General features: G+C 53.0%; 7 protein-coding genes across 7 annotated transcripts; 2 read left to right on the top strand and 5 right to left on the bottom strand.

Annotated features, from left to right (window-relative positions):
* Positions 1-210: 210 nt before the first annotated feature.
* COT3 (Elongation factor 2) lies at positions 211-3,036 on the top strand (the record flags this gene model as incomplete). The annotated part of the gene is made up of 5 exons (XM_049341550.1): positions 211-218; positions 314-329; positions 411-468; positions 534-2,965; positions 3,019-3,036. 5 exons carry the CDS (start codon positions 211-213, stop codon positions 3,034-3,036), a joined length of 2,532 nt encoding a protein of 843 aa, XP_049201055.1.
* Positions 3,037-3,635: 599 nt separating this feature from the next.
* Positions 3,636-5,987, top strand: J4E93_003615 (uncharacterized protein; the record flags this gene model as incomplete). The annotated part of the gene is made up of 4 exons (XM_049341549.1): positions 3,636-3,700; positions 3,768-3,889; positions 3,939-5,590; positions 5,643-5,987. The coding sequence occupies 4 exons, from the start codon at positions 3,636-3,638 to the stop codon at positions 5,985-5,987; spliced, it is 2,184 nt and encodes a 727-aa protein (XP_049201054.1).
* Positions 5,988-8,299: 2,312 nt separating this feature from the next.
* Positions 8,300-8,924, bottom strand: J4E93_003614 (uncharacterized protein; the record flags this gene model as incomplete). The annotated part of the gene is made up of 3 exons (XM_049341548.1): positions 8,300-8,424; positions 8,508-8,736; positions 8,799-8,924. The coding sequence occupies 3 exons, from the start codon at positions 8,922-8,924 to the stop codon at positions 8,300-8,302; spliced, it is 480 nt and encodes a 159-aa protein (XP_049201053.1).
* Positions 8,925-9,285: 361 nt separating this feature from the next.
* On the bottom strand, positions 9,286-10,482 carry J4E93_003613 (uncharacterized protein; the record flags this gene model as incomplete). The annotated part of the gene is made up of 3 exons (XM_049341547.1): positions 9,286-9,576; positions 9,636-10,322; positions 10,378-10,482. 3 exons carry the CDS (start codon positions 10,480-10,482, stop codon positions 9,286-9,288), a joined length of 1,083 nt encoding a protein of 360 aa, XP_049201052.1.
* Positions 10,483-10,844: 362 nt separating this feature from the next.
* Positions 10,845-12,584, bottom strand: J4E93_003612 (uncharacterized protein; the record flags this gene model as incomplete). Its single annotated transcript, XM_049341546.1, has 4 exons — positions 10,845-11,113; positions 11,168-11,633; positions 11,733-12,417; positions 12,466-12,584. The coding sequence occupies 4 exons, from the start codon at positions 12,582-12,584 to the stop codon at positions 10,845-10,847; spliced, it is 1,539 nt and encodes a 512-aa protein (XP_049201051.1).
* A 1,321-nt stretch (positions 12,585-13,905) lies between these two features.
* J4E93_003611 (uncharacterized protein) lies at positions 13,906-14,775 on the bottom strand (the record flags this gene model as incomplete). The annotated part of the gene is made up of 1 exon (XM_049341545.1): positions 13,906-14,775. The coding sequence occupies one exon, from the start codon at positions 14,773-14,775 to the stop codon at positions 13,906-13,908; it is 870 nt and encodes a 289-aa protein (XP_049201050.1).
* A 737-nt stretch (positions 14,776-15,512) lies between these two features.
* Positions 15,513-16,519, bottom strand: J4E93_003610 (uncharacterized protein; the record flags this gene model as incomplete). The annotated part of the gene is made up of 3 exons (XM_049341544.1): positions 15,513-15,928; positions 15,978-16,403; positions 16,453-16,519. The coding sequence occupies 3 exons, from the start codon at positions 16,517-16,519 to the stop codon at positions 15,513-15,515; spliced, it is 909 nt and encodes a 302-aa protein (XP_049201049.1).
* Positions 16,520-17,045: the final 526 nt, after the last annotated feature.

Below are 17,045 nucleotides of genomic sequence, written 5' to 3'. Positions count from 1 at the left end.
TCCCCCTCGCAGAACTCTTCTCACCAGACGCACGCCCGCCTCTACGGCTTATAATCAACTCCCGTCTGTCTGACTCTGGTCGACTGCATCGCCAGAGACATCAGCTCAACCCGCGACCTATACACCGAATCCGCGCGCTCAAAGCGGGGTATTCGTCAACTCCCCTCCACTGAATTTTCGTAAAAGAAGAACAGTACCAACACCGCAAAGATGGTCAAGTAAGTTGCCGACGCCATTCACATCTCCCTTTCAGGCTCGGACTTTTCGTCTCTTGTCTGCGGGAACAATTGGACAATCGCTAACATGACGCCAGCTTCACCGTCGAGGAGGTACGTTCCGCGCACACATCACCCCGCACCACACGTCGATATTGGCAACACCGGAAGGATGAATACTGACTGCGCGGCTAGATCCGTGGTCTCATGGACGACCCTAAGAACATTAGGAACATGTCCGTCATTGCCCACGGTAAGCGCTCTCGTGGCAACCCCGCAGCATCGGGCTGGACAGAAAGCTAACATACCCCACCACAGTCGATCACGGAAAGTCCACCCTCACCGACTCGCTCGTCCAGCGTGCCGGTATTATCTCGGCTGCCAAGGCTGGTGAGGCTCGTTTCACTGACACCCGAGCTGACGAGCAGGAGCGTGGTGTCACTATCAAGTCGACTGCCATCTCCCTGTACGCCACCCTCAAGGACGAGGACGACCTCAAGGACATCCCCGTTCCTACCACCAAGAACGACTTCTTGATCAACTTGATCGACTCGCCCGGTCACGTTGACTTCTCATCTGAAGTCACTGCTGCTCTCCGTGTCACCGATGGTGCGCTCGTTGTCGTCGACACCATCGAGGGTGTCTGCGTCCAGACCGAGACTGTCCTTCGTCAGGCTCTTGGTGAGCGTATCAAGCCTGTCGTCATCATCAACAAGGTCGACCGTGCTCTTCTCGAGCTCCAGCTCAGCAAGGAGGACCTGTACCAGAACTTCTCCCGTGTCATCGAGTCCGTCAACGTCGTCATCGCCACCTACTACGACAAGGCCCTCGGTGATGTCCAGGTCTACCCCGAGAAGGGTACCATCGCCTTCGGTTCCGGTCTCCACGGCTGGGCTTTCACCATCCGCCAGTTCGCTTCCAGGTACGCCAAGAAGTTCGGTGTCGACAAGAACAAGATGATGGAGCGTCTCTGGGGTGACTCCTTCTTCAACCCCAAGACCAAGAAGTGGACCAAGGTTGGCACACACGAGGGTCAGCCCCTCGAGCGTGCTTTCAACCAGTTCATCTTGGACCCCATCTTCCGCATCTTCCAGGCGGTCATGAACTTCAAGACCGACGAGATCCCCACTCTCCTCGAGAAGCTCGAGATCAAGCTCACTTCCGATGAGAAGGATCTCGAGGGCAAGCAGCTCCTCAAGGTTGTCATGAGGAAGTTCCTTCCCGCCGCTGACGCTCTCCTCGAGATGATGATTCTCCATCTTCCTTCTCCCGTCACCGCTCAGAAGTACCGTATGGAGACTCTCTACGAGGGTCCCCACGACGATGTCAACGCCATCGGTATCCGGGACTGTGACCACAACGGCCCTCTCATGCTGTACGTCTCCAAGATGGTGCCCACTTCCGACAAGGGTCGTTTCTACGCTTTCGGTCGTGTCTTCTCCGGTACCGTCCGCTCTGGTCTTAAGGTCCGCATTCAGGGACCCAACTACACCCCCGGAAAGAAGGAGGACCTGTTTATTAAGGCCATTCAGCGTACCATCCTCATGATGGGTCGTTTCATCGAGCCCATTGACAACGTCCCCGCCGGTAACATTCTCGGTCTTGTCGGTGTTGACCAGTTCTTGCTCAAGTCTGGTACCCTCACCACCAACGAGACTGCCCACAACCTCAAGGTTATGAAGTTCTCCGTCTCTCCCGTTGTGCAGCGTTCCGTTGAGGTCAAGAACGCCCAGGATCTGCCTAAGCTCGTCGAGGGTCTTAAGCGTCTCTCCAAGTCCGACCCCTGCGTTTTGACCTACATCTCGCCATCTGGTGAGCACGTTGTCGCCGGTGCCGGTGAGTTGCACTTGGAGATCTGCTTGAAGGATCTCGAGGAGGACCACGCCGGTGTTCCTCTCCGTATCTCCGACCCCGTCGTGCAGTACCGTGAGACCGTCAACGCCACTTCCAGCATCACCGCGCTGTCCAAGTCGCCCAACAAGCACAACCGTCTCTACCTCACTGCTCAGCCTTTGGACGAGGAGGTGTCCCGCGCTATCGAGACGGGTGTCATCGCTCCTCGTGATGATATCAAGTCGCGTGCCCGTATCCTTGCTGACGAGCACGGCTGGGACGTCACCGATGCCCGTAAGATTTGGTGCTTCGGTCCCGACACCACCGGTGCCAACTTGCTCGTTGACCAGACCAAGGCCGTCCAGTACCTGAGTGAAATCAAGGACTCCGTCGTCTCTGGTTTCCAGTGGGCTACCAAGGAAGGTCCCATTGCTGAGGAGCCCATGCGCTCCATCCGCTTCAACATCATGGATGTTACCCTCCACGCTGATGCCATTCACCGTGGTGGTGGTCAGATCATCCCCACTGCGCGCCGTGTCCTCTACGCCGCCACTCTCCTTGCCGAGCCCACTCTTCTCGAGCCCGTCTACCTCTGCGAGATCCAGGTTCCCGAGCAGGCTATGGGTGGTATCTACGGTGTCCTCACCCGCAGGAGAGGTCACGTCTTCGAGGAGGCCCAGCGTGTTGGTACCCCTCTCTTCAACGTCAAGGCGTACCTTCCCGTCAACGAGTCCTTCGGTTTCACCGCCGATCTCCGTGCCGCCACTGGTGGACAGGCCTTCCCACAACAAGTCTTCGACCATTGGCAACATCTCACTGGTGGCTCGGCACTTGACCCCTCCACCCTCACCGGAAAGATCGTCTTCGACATGCGCAAGCGCAAGGGTATCAAGACTGAAGTGCCCGACGTTTCCAACGTAAGTTTCCTCCCGCATGGTATTAAAACAACATATGCTAACAAATCTTGCAGTACTACGACAAGCTATAAGGGAATGCTCGCAAAAGCGTTAGATTTCCTTTATTCGCGATTCTGGGTCATCCGACAGTCATGGGCAAGCTCGTGGCCGCTGGTCGATGTATGACGCAAACAGCTCCCCCATGGGACAACCAGAGCTAGTAAATGTCGGTCCGGGCGGTTTCGCCCTTGATATTAGTCAGGTTTTTTGGGGCTTTGCACGAAAGATACGGATGATGACCCTTTTCCTTACATGTTCTCAGTGTAGTATAGTTGGAGAAAATCAAGCTATATCGCACAAATATCTATGCATTCTTCAAGATGTGATATGCTCAGTGAAGATGGCTTAGCTGTGAGTGAATGCATCCAATGTCCAGGCCCTTGTTGGTGCGATTCCTCTCGTCTTGGAACAAGCATAGTTCGAGATGGTGAATGTAGCGGGGCATTGACGTCACGTGCTCACGGGTAAGAGAGCTATGACATTGCCGTCGCGCTAGTAGCAACGCGAAAGATGTACGCTCGGCGCAATCCAAGTCCCACCAGAAACACCACAGCGCAGTACCAGACTGCAACTCGACATTAACGCGATCGCGCAACCTGGCTATGAACGCAATTTGCTCCTAGAATTCGCCATGTTACTCGAGGAGAGAGATCATGCCGTGTTCAAGAGTTGGTTGCTACCGAATGTGGAGAACATGTAAGTCGGAGCTACACATTGCTCTCACCAAAGCTGTCGCGCAGGCGCATACTGATCTGCTCCCTAGCTCCGGTGTGGAAGGCGGAGTGCTCGCTGACTATGTAGCCGCCCTCGTTACCGTCGACGACACGGATGCAAACGTGCAGCGTACTTTGATCGAGTCACTGCAAGACTTTCTTGGCCCGGAAAGTAAGCGCATGCGAAGTCTACGTAAAACTTCGTCGCTAATGGCCCAAAGACACCGAGCCCTTCGCAAAAGACGTTATTGCAGCACTCAAAGCTAAGAGCTATCTTCCGAAGCCGAAAGCGAATGACGCGAAACCACAAGCATCGTCGCAAGCCTCACAATCCGCACCCATACAGTCCATAGTTGGCAGCACCAACTTCGAATACGAACCGCATCCGTCGAACGTCCCATTTGGGGCCCCAAAAGGTCCTGCTGCGAATAGGAACTCAGCATCACAACACCTCCTACCCGACCGACCGACCGCTCAGGGCTTATATCAGGATGGTTCGAATCAGTCGAGGAAGCGCAAGGTGTTGGAGAGGGACAACAGCCAGTTGCAAGAGGGCCAGGATCCACATTATACCCGCAGCGGCGCAGGAGTTAATAGGCCGTTGAAGCAGACAGCTCGCAGAGGCGGCAGGAGTGCCGGGACTGGAGATGCGCGGACACAGAACGGGTTCACGAGTTTTGGCGGTATGCCGAATTTCGCGAATCTTCCGCCGCCGCCGCCAGGCCCTTTACCGTTCGATACCTCAGATCCCATGGCTTTCTTTGCCATGGCAGCAGCGTTCGGGGCGAATCTGCCGGGCATGCCCCAGCTTCCTTTCTCCAATGCGCAGGACGGTGGCTCAAAGCAAGGACAACCCAAGACAAAGTGTGCTGATTACTACGAAAAGGGCTTTTGCGCGCTGGGTAACCTTTGTCCACACGAGCATAGCGACGCCGCCATAGCTGTTTCGCCCGACGAAATCCCCGAGTACGATCCGGAGCAGTCGTTCCTTGCTGTACAGCCATCTAGAGGATTCAACAAGCAAGGAGCGTCCGGTGGCCAGCCTCGTGCAACTAAGGGTAGAAAGGCGCGCGCATCGTTCTCTTTGCCGGGCTACTCGCGCGACAAGACAAATAGGACACTTGTCGTCGAACAGATCCCAGCGGAGCATTTCAACGAGGACAGCATACGGACCTACTTCTCAGAGTTTGGCGATATCGATGAGCTTGAGCTACACTCTAGGAGGCAGTTGGCAGTGATCAAGTTTGCTGATCGCCAGACCGCTAGGCGTGCTTATCATAGTCCCAAAGCCGTCTTTGAGAACCGATTCGTGAAGGTCTACTGGTACGCACCAGAGACAAAGGAAAAGCTGGCCCAAGAGAAGCAAGAAGACGAAGAAGAGAAGCTCGACCTAGAGGCGATCGCAATTAGGCAGGCTGAAGCACAGAAGGCGTTTGAAGAGCGTCGTCGTAAGGCTGCGGAAGCAGACGCGAGAGCTGCAGACATCGAGAGACAGCTGGAAGAAAAGAACAAAGAGATAGAAGAGATTAAGCGACAACTTGCTGAACTATCAGGGGACCCGAACGATGACTTCGCTCAGACTCTTGCAACGCTACAAGCCGAAGCAGCGGAACTTTTCGATCAACACGGTCCTAGCGAACCAGCGACTCATGGCCGTGGCGCCTTCAATCCAGCTTACCGAGGTCGAGGATACGCTCCCTTTGCACGGGGTAGGGGCTTTGCACCTTATCGGGGCGCGTACAGAGGCCGTGCAGGTGGCTTTGCTGGTCGAAGTGTGGTGAATAAGAAGCTCGACAACCGGCCTAGGCGTCTGGCAGTCACGATGATCAAGCCAGATACACCGAGGGATGAGTCTCTGCGGCAACACCTTCTTGTGAGTAGAACTCAACCGTGTATTCAATCATTTCCGCTAACGATATGTACAGAATATACCCGAATGCACAAATATTGAGCGTCACCCCGAGCAAGCCGACACCCTCATCCTAACCTTCAAAGAGCGCTACCAGGCAGAAACCTTCCTCGACCAATCCCTCAATATACCCGACGTTGGCAAACTCGATCTCGCATGGGTTCCAAACGACGCCTTTGGTGGTCTCAAATCCGTGACGACGACAAATGACGCTCCTACAGCTCCTCACGACGATGATGGCGATGACTCTTCCGCTACTATCGGAGAGCAGGAGATCAAGGTCGAAGAAGAAGAGGATCGGCAGATGGGAGGTGTGGATGCGGATATGGATGTTGCGGATGATGTGGATGAGTGGCTGTAAGTGATACCCTTGGCATGTGATGTGCAGTGACAGACTCTGCAATGTCTTTCTATTCTCCTTTATCACTATCATACATCAGCGTGGCGTCATGCTTTTAGGTCCAGGAGCATGGTGTGTTCTCGAGATAGTCTCTTCGCACGAATGCAATGCATCAATATACTATATCTTAAGTCTCACAGCATCACCTTGGCGCAGACATTCAAAAGGCCTCCACGCCCCATCTCATGTTTAATATTACACTCCAGCTCTCCTATTCAATCATTACCAGTTGAGCCTGCCCATATCCCTCCAACTCCGTACACCAGCTCCAACAACATATTCACTTGCCACGTCGTTCCGTACAACATCCTCCCTTGTTCCCAAACTTCTTCCTCCAGGTCTTACAAACCCCACACACTCTTTACAACATAGCCTGAAACCTCTTGACCTCATCCCCCTTCACACCGTCAAACCAACTCACTCTATCCTTAACAAACAGCTCGCGCGTCGGCTTCAACTTCGTCTCGACCAGATTGAAATCATCCACGGTCCCAAGCCGCAAGATGGAACAATCCGGGAAAGCAGCGCCAACGCGGTACATGAGCGTCCCGCACGTCTTGCAAAAGTAGTTGGTCATAGTATGGCCTGAAGCTATCGTCGAGGCCTGACCGTACGACGACAAGTTTACACGGCCACGGAGGTGGCGCAGGTGTCTATTGCATCTCTTGTCAGTCACTGCACTGCCATCTCCCCCACACCCCTGAAGTTCATGGAGACAGGAACAAGAAAGACTTACGAATCCCTAACCGTAAAATTGCTAGCAAACATGCTTGCTGTAATCTTCCTGCAATCCGCACAATTACACACAAACGTCGATACCAAGCCCGGGCCCTCGACCGGAAAAGCGAGTTGAACCGCGCCGCAGAAACACGTCGCAGTCGCTTCTTCCGTGTTGGAGAATCCGTCTTTGGCCTGCCCCGCGAGCGGGAAGTAAGGCAGGGATTTATCGGATGTGCTGACGGACATGGCCATGGATGAGGCTATTGGCGCGGGGTCCTTTGGTGAGGGTATTGCTGGTATGACGGGCGTGGGGGTCTGGGTGGTTCGAGTTGATGTTCTGGTAGACGTGCGCGTTGAGGGTTGCCTTGAGGTTTGCGTGGAAGGCTGTGTTGTTGTTCGCGAGGAGTTCTGCGTCGACGGTCGCGGTGTTGAAAGCGGGGATGATAGTGCGTAGGCGTTTCCTGGGGCTCGTACTGGCGTTCTTGGTAGCGGCGGGGGAAGACTAGTTGTTGATGTTGTTGCCTCGGTAGGCGTGCCGGTGCTTTGAACTGGTGTGTCTCCCCAGTTTGCGAAATCTTGGATGTTAGACCCGCGGCCTAGGAACATGGAACTTGCTTTCTTGCGCAGCGAGGAGTGCGAGGGCGGCGTGGAGAGTTCTTTCCGTTTCTCCGTTACTAGTAGTGTTGTTGAACTCTTTGACTTGCGCAGCACGGCGGGCGGTGGATTGTCGGTGCCGGGGATGTGTAAGTCGGGGTTCAGGCGCTGGGCGATTTGCTTGATGAACTTCATGGCTGCGACTGGCTTTCCTTCTCTTTTTTATGTTCCTCTCCCCTTGCTTGCCTCGCGATATGTTGTGTACCCCAGGATTTGTAATGGTGAGCACTAAAACCTGCGCGGGAGCTGCTAAGTTGGCTGACAGATCAGATAAAGCAGGTCGTGTTTTCCCTTCCGTTCGTTCAGTGGCTATATCGGCTATTGTTGTGGTTGTTGTTATCGACAGTTGCTCAGTAAGCCAATATATCATTTCGTCATCGATGTATTACACACATGGAAAAACGTCGATTTAACCCCGACTCCGCATTTCCTACACTTCCAGCCCCACAAGGTAAGGATTGCAAGAAACAACGACCCCCGGTTCTGGGATCGAATGGATCGAAACAAACGACGAAAGGGGAGGGTTCGTTGCTACGGACTTGTTTTGGTCTTCCAAGCCAGCAAAAACAATTATGGCACGCGTCGCGTACTTTCCGTTGGGACGGCTTCACGCTTGAGGCCTGATCTGCGGTGTTAGTGGCCGATTGGTGGTTCCTGACGATATGCAGGGATCGGTTGCATGCGATTTGGACGGTTTCGGTGATTTGGTAAGCATGTCCGTTGGGTCGTGTTCATGAAAAATGCATAAGCTTTACTGTTCACCCTCGCTTTTGTTGAGCAGGTGCGACATCAAGCTAGGATACCAATGAACCTTGTGTCTGAGACAGTACTGTAAAGTGAACTTTCCCCATGTTACAGCCATGGTAGTTGTTCATTTTCCCAGTTCTCGTTTTCAATAGCTACTCCATGATCTCACTCTGCCTCGCTCCTTCCACTCCATGGACCCAACTGACCCTGTCCTTGACGTAAACCTCTCGCTTGGGTCTCAGTAAGCCCTCCATCAAATTCAGATCGTCGACGGTGCCTGCTGCATTTAGTACACACTTTGCTTGATCGAAGGACATCACATACCAAGTCTCATTATGCTAAATTCGGGATGCCGCTCACTCAGCCGGTACATGAGCGTCCCACATGTATCGCAGAAGTAGTTCGTCATCGCCTGGCCAGAAGCAGTCGTCTGAGACTGTGAGAACTTCTTCAGATTGTCCTGGCCGCGTATGTGCTTGACAGCTGAAGCCGCGACAATGAAAGCTGAAGTAAAAGCCGACGCTGTGATCTTTCGGCAATCGGTGCAGTGGCAGACGAAGATGTCTACGAGGCCTGGGGCGGTGGTTGGCTGCGTGGAGCATTAGATCTGTGTGATAGAGGAAGACTGGAGCTACTGGACCGCGAACTTACGAATGCTAGTTGTACAGCTCCGCAATAGCATGTAGCTGTCGCCTCGCCTTCTTTGGAGTAACCATCCTGCTTTAGACTGTTATGGGGTATATACGGTTTGTCCTTATCCGAGTCTCGTGTAGACATGGTCGTGATATCCTTGCTTGACTATGACGTGACCGTTACAGAAGAGGAGTGAATCTGGATGAAGCAAGAAGAAGATTTTTGGGGGCTCAAAAGCGATGCTATGTAGTCATGCTTATCTGTGTAACCCAACCTCTAACTCCGATGTATTGCCGGAGGGAGTGCATGTCCGACCCTCCTCTCACTCACTCCGCTCACTCCGTTAGTTTCATACAGGCCCGGACAAAGAAACACGGGCGGTCCATATGCGCTCGTCGGGCGCCAGCATAATCCTCATGGTAGCTTTACTGAGATGTAAAGTGTGGCATTCTCGGACAAAAACTTAGGTATCTGAAGAGAGACGCATCGAAGTAACCGATAGACCCTACAACTTACTCGCCTTACCCTGTCCCAGTGTAACAACCAACTTACCAAACTGACTCGCACTCTTCATATCCTCAAACAGGGTATCAATCTTCTCCACATCCAAACCATGCACACTGCGACTAACCACAGGCTTCATCTTCTTCTCCTTGACAAAGCGCACCATATCAGCAAACTCCTTCCTCGAACCCATGGTGGAGCCGCGGACTTCGATGTTGCGCAGCACGGCGGACATAAGGAAGTCCATCTTGGGAGAGACGGTCATGCCGTATATGGAGATGACGCCGCCGGCCTATATGCACAGGTTAGATCGTTATAGGGAGAAATGGAGAGAGGCAGGAAGAAACGAACCTTGAGTATCTTACTCCCCACTTTAACAACATCACCGCCCGCGCCATCAACAATAGCATCGAGATACTTCCTCTCCTTGGGCAGCATAGCCTGAAGTTTCTTATCCCAATCCTTCTCCTTGTAGATAACACCTCCCTTCGCACCCAACTTGACCGCCTTGTCAATCTTCTCCTGGTTCCCGCTTGTCACGTAGACATTGCAACCTTGAGCGACAGCAAACAGCAACACCATAAGCGCAACACCGCCCCCGATACCCGTGACGAGGATATTCCGTCCTGGCATCGCATTCCCGCTCTTGACCCAGAACGCGCGCCACGCCGTCAGCCCGGTAAGGGGCAGCGCAGCAGCCTCCTCGTCGTTGAGATGGTGGGGACATTCCTCCAGCTCACCGGCGTCAAGCGCGCAGACATCTTGTAGTGTGCCCACGGGATTGCTCTTCGTGCCGCCCATTATCGCATACCCCTTGGGATGTTCGGGGCCGTCCATGCTGTCCTTCCAGCCCGTACCGGGGTTCAGCAAGACGCGCTTGTTGAGCCATGATTGTGCGGAGGGGGATGCGCCGGCGGAGGTGACGATGCCGACGCCGTCTGCGAGGAGGGGCACGCCGAAGGTTGTGCCGGGGTAGAGGTGTTGGCGGATGAAGAGGTCGCGGTGGTTGAGCGCGGCGGCGGTGAGGGTTATGAGGGCCTGGGTCATGGGTTAGATTGTGCGCGAGTATCGGGTGGTGGTAGAGGGAGCTTACTTCATCTTCTTTCGGCTTGGGCTCGGGGACGGTTATCTTTTCGAGCGGGTAGTAGACTTGGCCTGGCTTGCCTTCGACATGTCTGATGACGATGGCTGAAGGCATTGTTGCTGATGGCGATTGAGACGTGATGTGGTGACGCGTAGCAATTCAATCAGGTACAAGTAGGCTAGGGAGGATGCGTGATTAGATATGTGCAGCTCAGATGCGCGGAGCGATGACCCGAATAGCTCATCATGGTTGTCGTGCTCGGATGCATGACGAAAGAGTCCCTGGACCGAGGTCGCGTTCGGGCGGTGGGTATGCTTATCGATCGATGCGGGGAATCCGGATGACGGGCATTACTCGGTCTTTGCGATACAACACACATTGGGATTCATCAGGAGCATCTTGTACTGCAGTTGGTATTTCTTCATACAAGAGTCATGGTATTCGTCTCGTATAATACATTAGTGATGCAGGTCCCTTTAGGGTCTCCACCTGAACGACGGATGCCGCCAATCCAGATCCTCGATTTCACCCTGCGACTTGCCAGCCAGCTCCTGGTCAACATCAATGGCATCACGCTGCTTGTTGCTCCTGTTGATCCAGAGCAACAAAAGGATACTCGATATCAAGATCGTACTGCTGGTCGCCAGGTTGAGCCCATTGCCAATGGGATAATTAGGCGCATCTGTGGGGAGGAAACTCCATGTCGAGATCAGGCCGCCTACGTTACCGAACATAACAACAGTACCTAACATTCAGTCAGACTTTGCTTTGATTATGACGTACAGATTCTGGTACTTACCGATAGCGGATGCGCGCGCCGTGTCAGACACAACGTTGGCGGAGCCTTGCGCGTTGCACAGCGCGCCAAACGAGAATGCTCCCGATGCGATGAGGAAGGTAGCACCATATCGAACTTGCCCATCTGTACTGGTTAAGAACATGATATATCCGATCATCATGAGTGGTGCTCCCAGGATGAAGAAAATCATGCGCCTGTCGAATCTCCAGCTCAGGAATGGTAGGAGAAGTGTAAAGAAGGCGCCCACGATGTATGGTGGCACGGTGTGAAGTTGCTGCGAAACAACAGTATCGTTTGGGTATATCGTCTTGACAATCGTGGGCGCGAAGAAAGCCAGACCCTGCACCGTGATGTTGTCGAGAAGAAAGATGAATGAAGTCGCCAGTACCACAGGATTGAAGATACCGCGAAGCGTCTTCTTCTTGTCTAGCTTATCCAGGACCTCGTTCTGGCCGACACGCTCCGACTGGGTCAAAAGTCAGTAGTTGTACTATACATACCGGGTTGTCTAGCCGAATCCACGCTTTACTGTGCTATCTATTTTCCAGAGGAGATGGTGACATACCTTGACACGAGCAATCGCCAAATCTTTCTCTTCTTGCGTCAACCAGCGCGCAGTCTCCGGGCGATCTGTGAGCGTAATGAAGGAGATAAGGGCTAAGCAGCATGTGACAATGCCCTCTATAGCGAAGATCATCCTCCAGCGTGTGAGCGAGCCGAAGGAATCGAGCGTGAGAATCGCTGAAGCCAACAAACCTCCGAAAGCGCCAGCTAGGGGAGACATGACAATGTACAGCGATAGTCTGAACGCGAGCTCAGAGCGTCTATACCATCGAGACATGTAGTATGCAATACCTGGTAGCATACCAGCTTCAAAGATACCCAGCAGAAAGCGTACGCCACAAATGGCATGAATGTTGTGAACAAAAGCCGTGCCAATCGATACGATACCGAAGCATAGTGAGATGATAGGGATGAACCATCCCGGGCCGAGCCATTTACAGCAGATATTGGACGGGATCTCGAAGACAATGTAGCTGACGTAGAACACGGAGAGAACGGTATTGTAGTCGTAACCACTGAGTCCAAGGTCCTTTTCGAGGCCCGCTAGACGAGCGTTTCCGATGTTGGCACGGTCGATGAAGCAGAACAGATAGAGAAGGGCCACTGTCGGGATGATGTACAAATCGATCTTCAGGCGGAGACGAGATTCCGCCTTTTTGTCAAAGTGCATCAAAGCATGGCCGTAGCTGTCGACATTGTCAGCAAAGAAGATCGAGGAGAGTGGCTAGACTCGCATGTCGGTAGCAGTATGGCCGTGTCCCGCAATCTGGTGCGCGTCCTCTGGCTTGAAGTCTTCATGTTGGCTGCTCGGCGTGTCTTTTTCAGCCGCGCAATCCGTCTGGGCTTGGACCATGGTGAAGCGGCGTCCTGAGCGCGTTCAGGTACAGAGAGAAAGAAGGAAGGAACGACCTTTTTCTTAACAACGGCAGGTCGTAACGTCGCAGCCGCACCTCAGCTTTATTTGTACTCCACACCCCCCGGAAGATTCTCCTTCACGCCGGATCGCAGCTGGGTCTGGCCGGTGTCCTTGTCAGCGCCGTTTTTGATGGAGCGCGCGCGCGCCAAGGTAGCTGGCTGTCATTACTAGCTCTCGAAGTGGTGAAGCGCCTGGGGCACGGTCGCCAGCGGAGCCTTTCGGCGTGGAGGCGGCTCTTCCCCGGACTCCACGATGATCGCCGACCCATCTATCTGAAGGCAAACAGCCGTCGCAGTCCTTTCATGTGCCGTCGGGTGTCAGCGTCGGTATATGGCCGTTCTTCGGTAGTAGATAGGGCGTAGGGCTCACTTGCTTGCATCGTCATGGCAGAGACCTCTTCCCGGGTACCCCGCTACGCCACGACTGTTGCCACGACTCTTGGGAGACTGGGACCGATCAAACATTACCATGTGTCAAGCGGCTGATAGGCTGACGGGCCATTGCATGTCCGAAATCGACGGGAGAGTAAGGGGACGTGTGGGTTTTGCGCAAACGTAAAACGAGTCAACGAATTGCACCTGCACGGCCCTTACTAAGCTTTGGGACGCTTGTGGAAGAGCGTTCAACCACTCCATTAGTACGTTCAACTCCCATCAGGCTTCTGATAGGAACAGATGCTATGCACTTTGTAGAAGGCGATGACCAAACTTTTCGATCTTTTCACCGGTCTACAAGTGCTTGTAGACTCTTGACGTGATGTAAAGCTTATCGCCTAATCTCGATTTTCGGAGAGATAGCGTACCAGGGTACCATGTGGTGGAAATGATTGCTCTTAATTGGACGCAAATACGCCATACGCTGCCGATCCTGATAGATATCATACATATAGCGGCCCTTAGAGTAAGCGGTGTATACTCGAGGTTTTAACTTTCAGTCCACACGCTTCTGTATCAAAGTCACCGCCGCAGCCAGCGCACCGATAATGTTACATCCTTACCCTGACTGAACATGCAACGCACTACTGGCATTGCTCAAACTCTCTGTTCATCTTCAATCTGACCTTCTGCCCCTATTGAACTTCTGATTCTTCTTCCATCCAGGGTAGAGCATATCGCACCTTCCAACGACGCAACAGTAGCTCACGGAAACCTTCCATGTCAGCAAGGGCTGCTACAGGAACACAATGGTACAATGCAGCATGCGGATGCCCGAAGTAGCCTGTCTCCCTGGCTCGCGCTTCAATTTGATCCTTTTCCTTCTACAAGTCAGCCTTGATCCTTATCACTGTCGCGTATGTACGTACAGTGCGCCACTCTTCTGCGTCTAGGACAAAGCGAGATGTAATGTCCCACGTTTGAGGCCCCCGAGCCACTTCGTTATAGTCGAGATTGCTCAAAATGACCGTGACACGGACGCCAGAGTCTATCAGATCGCACACAGTTTGCCGAATGCTCTCCATGATATTGACGAAGTGACGCTCGGATTGTTGCACATCAGGGCCGTGCTTGGCGAACGTGGTATGTATCTCGATCTCGATGTGAAGCTCTTCTCGACCTTTCAATCGAGTGAGAGGATAAACCTGAGCCTCTTGTTTCCACACGGTAGCCTGCGCGAATGTGGAGTCGTCATCGAGACCGTATGCTGGTTTGTAGTAGTCACTCATCTTGTCTAGCCCGTAGCGCGTTTCAGATTCCCAATGTTCGCATGCCAGTTCTATCTTCAGATGACGAATTCTCTGCCACGGGCGTACAAACACCCTCCAAAACGGTTTGTCACTAGGCACTGTTCCGTGCAACAGAAATGTGCCCAAACTGTCATCTCGCATGCCAGTACATAAACCGACTGTGATCACGAAACGGTTCTTCGACCAATATGTCTCGGACAGCTCGGTAGGTACGATCTCCGAATTTGACAGGTAGGACACATCCATTAGTTGGCCACCCGATCCAACAACCGACGGGTCTGTCCGAGAACCAGGCTGTCCAGGAAGAGCAACCTGAATGGTGTCTGGATGGACGCAGACATACTCATAGACAAGGTCACGTAACTCTCGAGGCAGCCGAGTGAGGAAAGGCTCCATGAGAGCCGGCGCTTCTTTCAGGATGATGTGTGTCGACGTAGCATCCATTTCCCTAGTGATGTCACTATTGATCCCGGTTGGTAGTTTCGCGCAAGGTTCCTGGGATTAGGAACAACCTCATCATACCTTTCCAAGTTCCCTACTTCTCTCTTGATGGCGTCTTGCTTTTTCTTTAGCTCTTTCATCTCTTGACTGAGCCTCTGCAAATCATCTGAATGAGTTCTCTACACAAGAAACATATGGGTTTAGCGACTACACAATCCAACGTCTGCATGTTTGCGTGCTTACCAGCTTTGCATGGGTCTGGCGCAGGGTAGACCACATTGCCTCGGTGTCAGACGCGTCGGTAGAGCGGCCATTCTGGCCGCTGGGCGACATCACGGCTTCCGGAGGTCTTTGCGATGGTTTGTTGGGTGTTTGAGCGTGTTGGGGAGTAGATGCGGTTGCCTAAAGGTTACGTGAGGCATTTGGAGCTAAGCCACGCTAGCGCGCATGTTTCATCTCGACATGGGAGGAACGTCCTAGACAAAGGCATCGTGCGGATCGCAAATCCGTCTCGTTTTCATTCTCTTCTTCAAACCTTAGTTATTTATCATAAAGAGAGTCGTGTACTTTGATATTGCCTTTCTGATGAAGGTGGATTACCAGGCTGTTACATTTGATCAGACCGCTGTATCGAACGTTAGCCCAAGCGCATGGAGGAAAAGAGTAAAGAGACGAAGATCTTCATTTTGAGACTTCAAACATGCATGACTGCTATTATTAGGTCAAAAGCGCCCCAATGCCTACTCAGTAACGACCGAAATACCATGGTTCTCCACCGCCATCTCCTCAAGCACCTCGTCAACCCTCTTCTCAGCAGCCAGGACTTCCTTCTTCTCTCCGCCCTCCGCAAGCTCCATCATGGGCTTCGTAAGAGCATGAAACCCTGCTTCTCCATATTCCATCTCCACAAATTTGCCCAACGCGCTATACACTAACTCTCCATGACGCTCTTTATCTGCCATCAACACACCCACAGAACGAGCAACAACATCGGCCGACTGCACGTTGCTATCGCCTAGCGCAGCGATCATGGCACGGGGCACAATCGCTGTATCGGTCCAGGATGGGGCGACGGCGTTGATGCGGATGGGGAGTTTGGGATGAAGTTGGGGCTGTAGAGCGCGTAGAAGACCGAGAACGCCGTGTTTGGCTGTGGCTTTGGGATGTGTCAGCACTCAATCTTGAAATGGGTTGACGAGGCGTACTGTAGTCTTCAGCCGGGAGCCGCGCGAAGCTTGAACCCGATGCTGTCATGACGATGCTGCCACCGCTGGGGTTCTTCTTGAGGTAGTGTATGGCCAGCTTCACGGTATACATTACACCGACTAAGTTGACGTTGATCGTGTTCATCTTCGGCGGTAACAAGTCGCCATTCTCGTCCACGTCTTCTTCTAGGAAGCTTGTTGATTTTCCTATTCCTGCGTTTGCAAAGACATGGTCGATCTTCCCGTACTTCTGTTCTGCTGCTTTGAAGACGTCGAGTTGCTCTTTCCAGGACGTGACGTCGGCTTTCAAGAAGGGGACGGACGATGCTTCGGGCTCGGGAAGGGGAGTGAGGTCGCTAGCAAAGACCTTGCCGCCGTGCTTGATGATCCTTCGGAGTGTCGCAAGTCCTATGCCCGATGATGCTCCTGGTGCGAGTGAGTAGTCGGTAAATGACAGCCGTTTATGTTATCCTACCAATGATGATAGCTACCTGATCCTCCAATCCATCAAGTTGGCCATCCGAGATAGTGAAGCTCGTCATTGTGTTGAGTGGGACAGTGTATTTGTGGTGGAATTCAAAGTACTGAGATTGGAAAGGGCGACTTGAATACAAGTAGACAAGCAAGGTCTTGGCAGATGCAGGATTGCGTGAACAGAACAGTGAAAGAACAGAACAACTTCTTGAGGGACTTGGAAGGAGGCATATCAGGGAGGCGCACGTGTACTATAATTAGCGCAGATGGAGAGTCGCCAAAGCAGACGCCTACGCCGCATTGTAGCTCGGGACCACGGCAGACCCCGCATCAACGTACGACTACGCTAATCACCAAGGTGTTCGGTACCTAGGTAACTTGTGTCACTGGGAGGCACAGAGATAAAACCAACAGTTATGTGCCCATTATAACAAGGGTTCCTTTTGGCTAATTTGCTGGCGCCTATTCGTGTTAGGCGGCTAACTTTGGAAATGTGCCCCAGACAGCGGGCGTTCTGTTGTGCTCACCTCGCAGAGGAGCCTCAGATGCTCAGTATGAACGTACGACCGGTCCGGGAGGGTTGCGCTACTCTTG

This window comes from Alternaria ventricosa (assembly GCF_023758065.1).
Source record: "Alternaria ventricosa strain BMP 2768 chromosome Unknown scaffold_5, whole genome shotgun sequence".
NCBI lineage: Eukaryota > Fungi > Ascomycota > Dothideomycetes > Pleosporales > Pleosporaceae > Alternaria > Alternaria ventricosa.
Note: the sequence above shows the minus strand (reverse complement) of the source record. Positions and strands in the feature narration are given on the sequence as shown.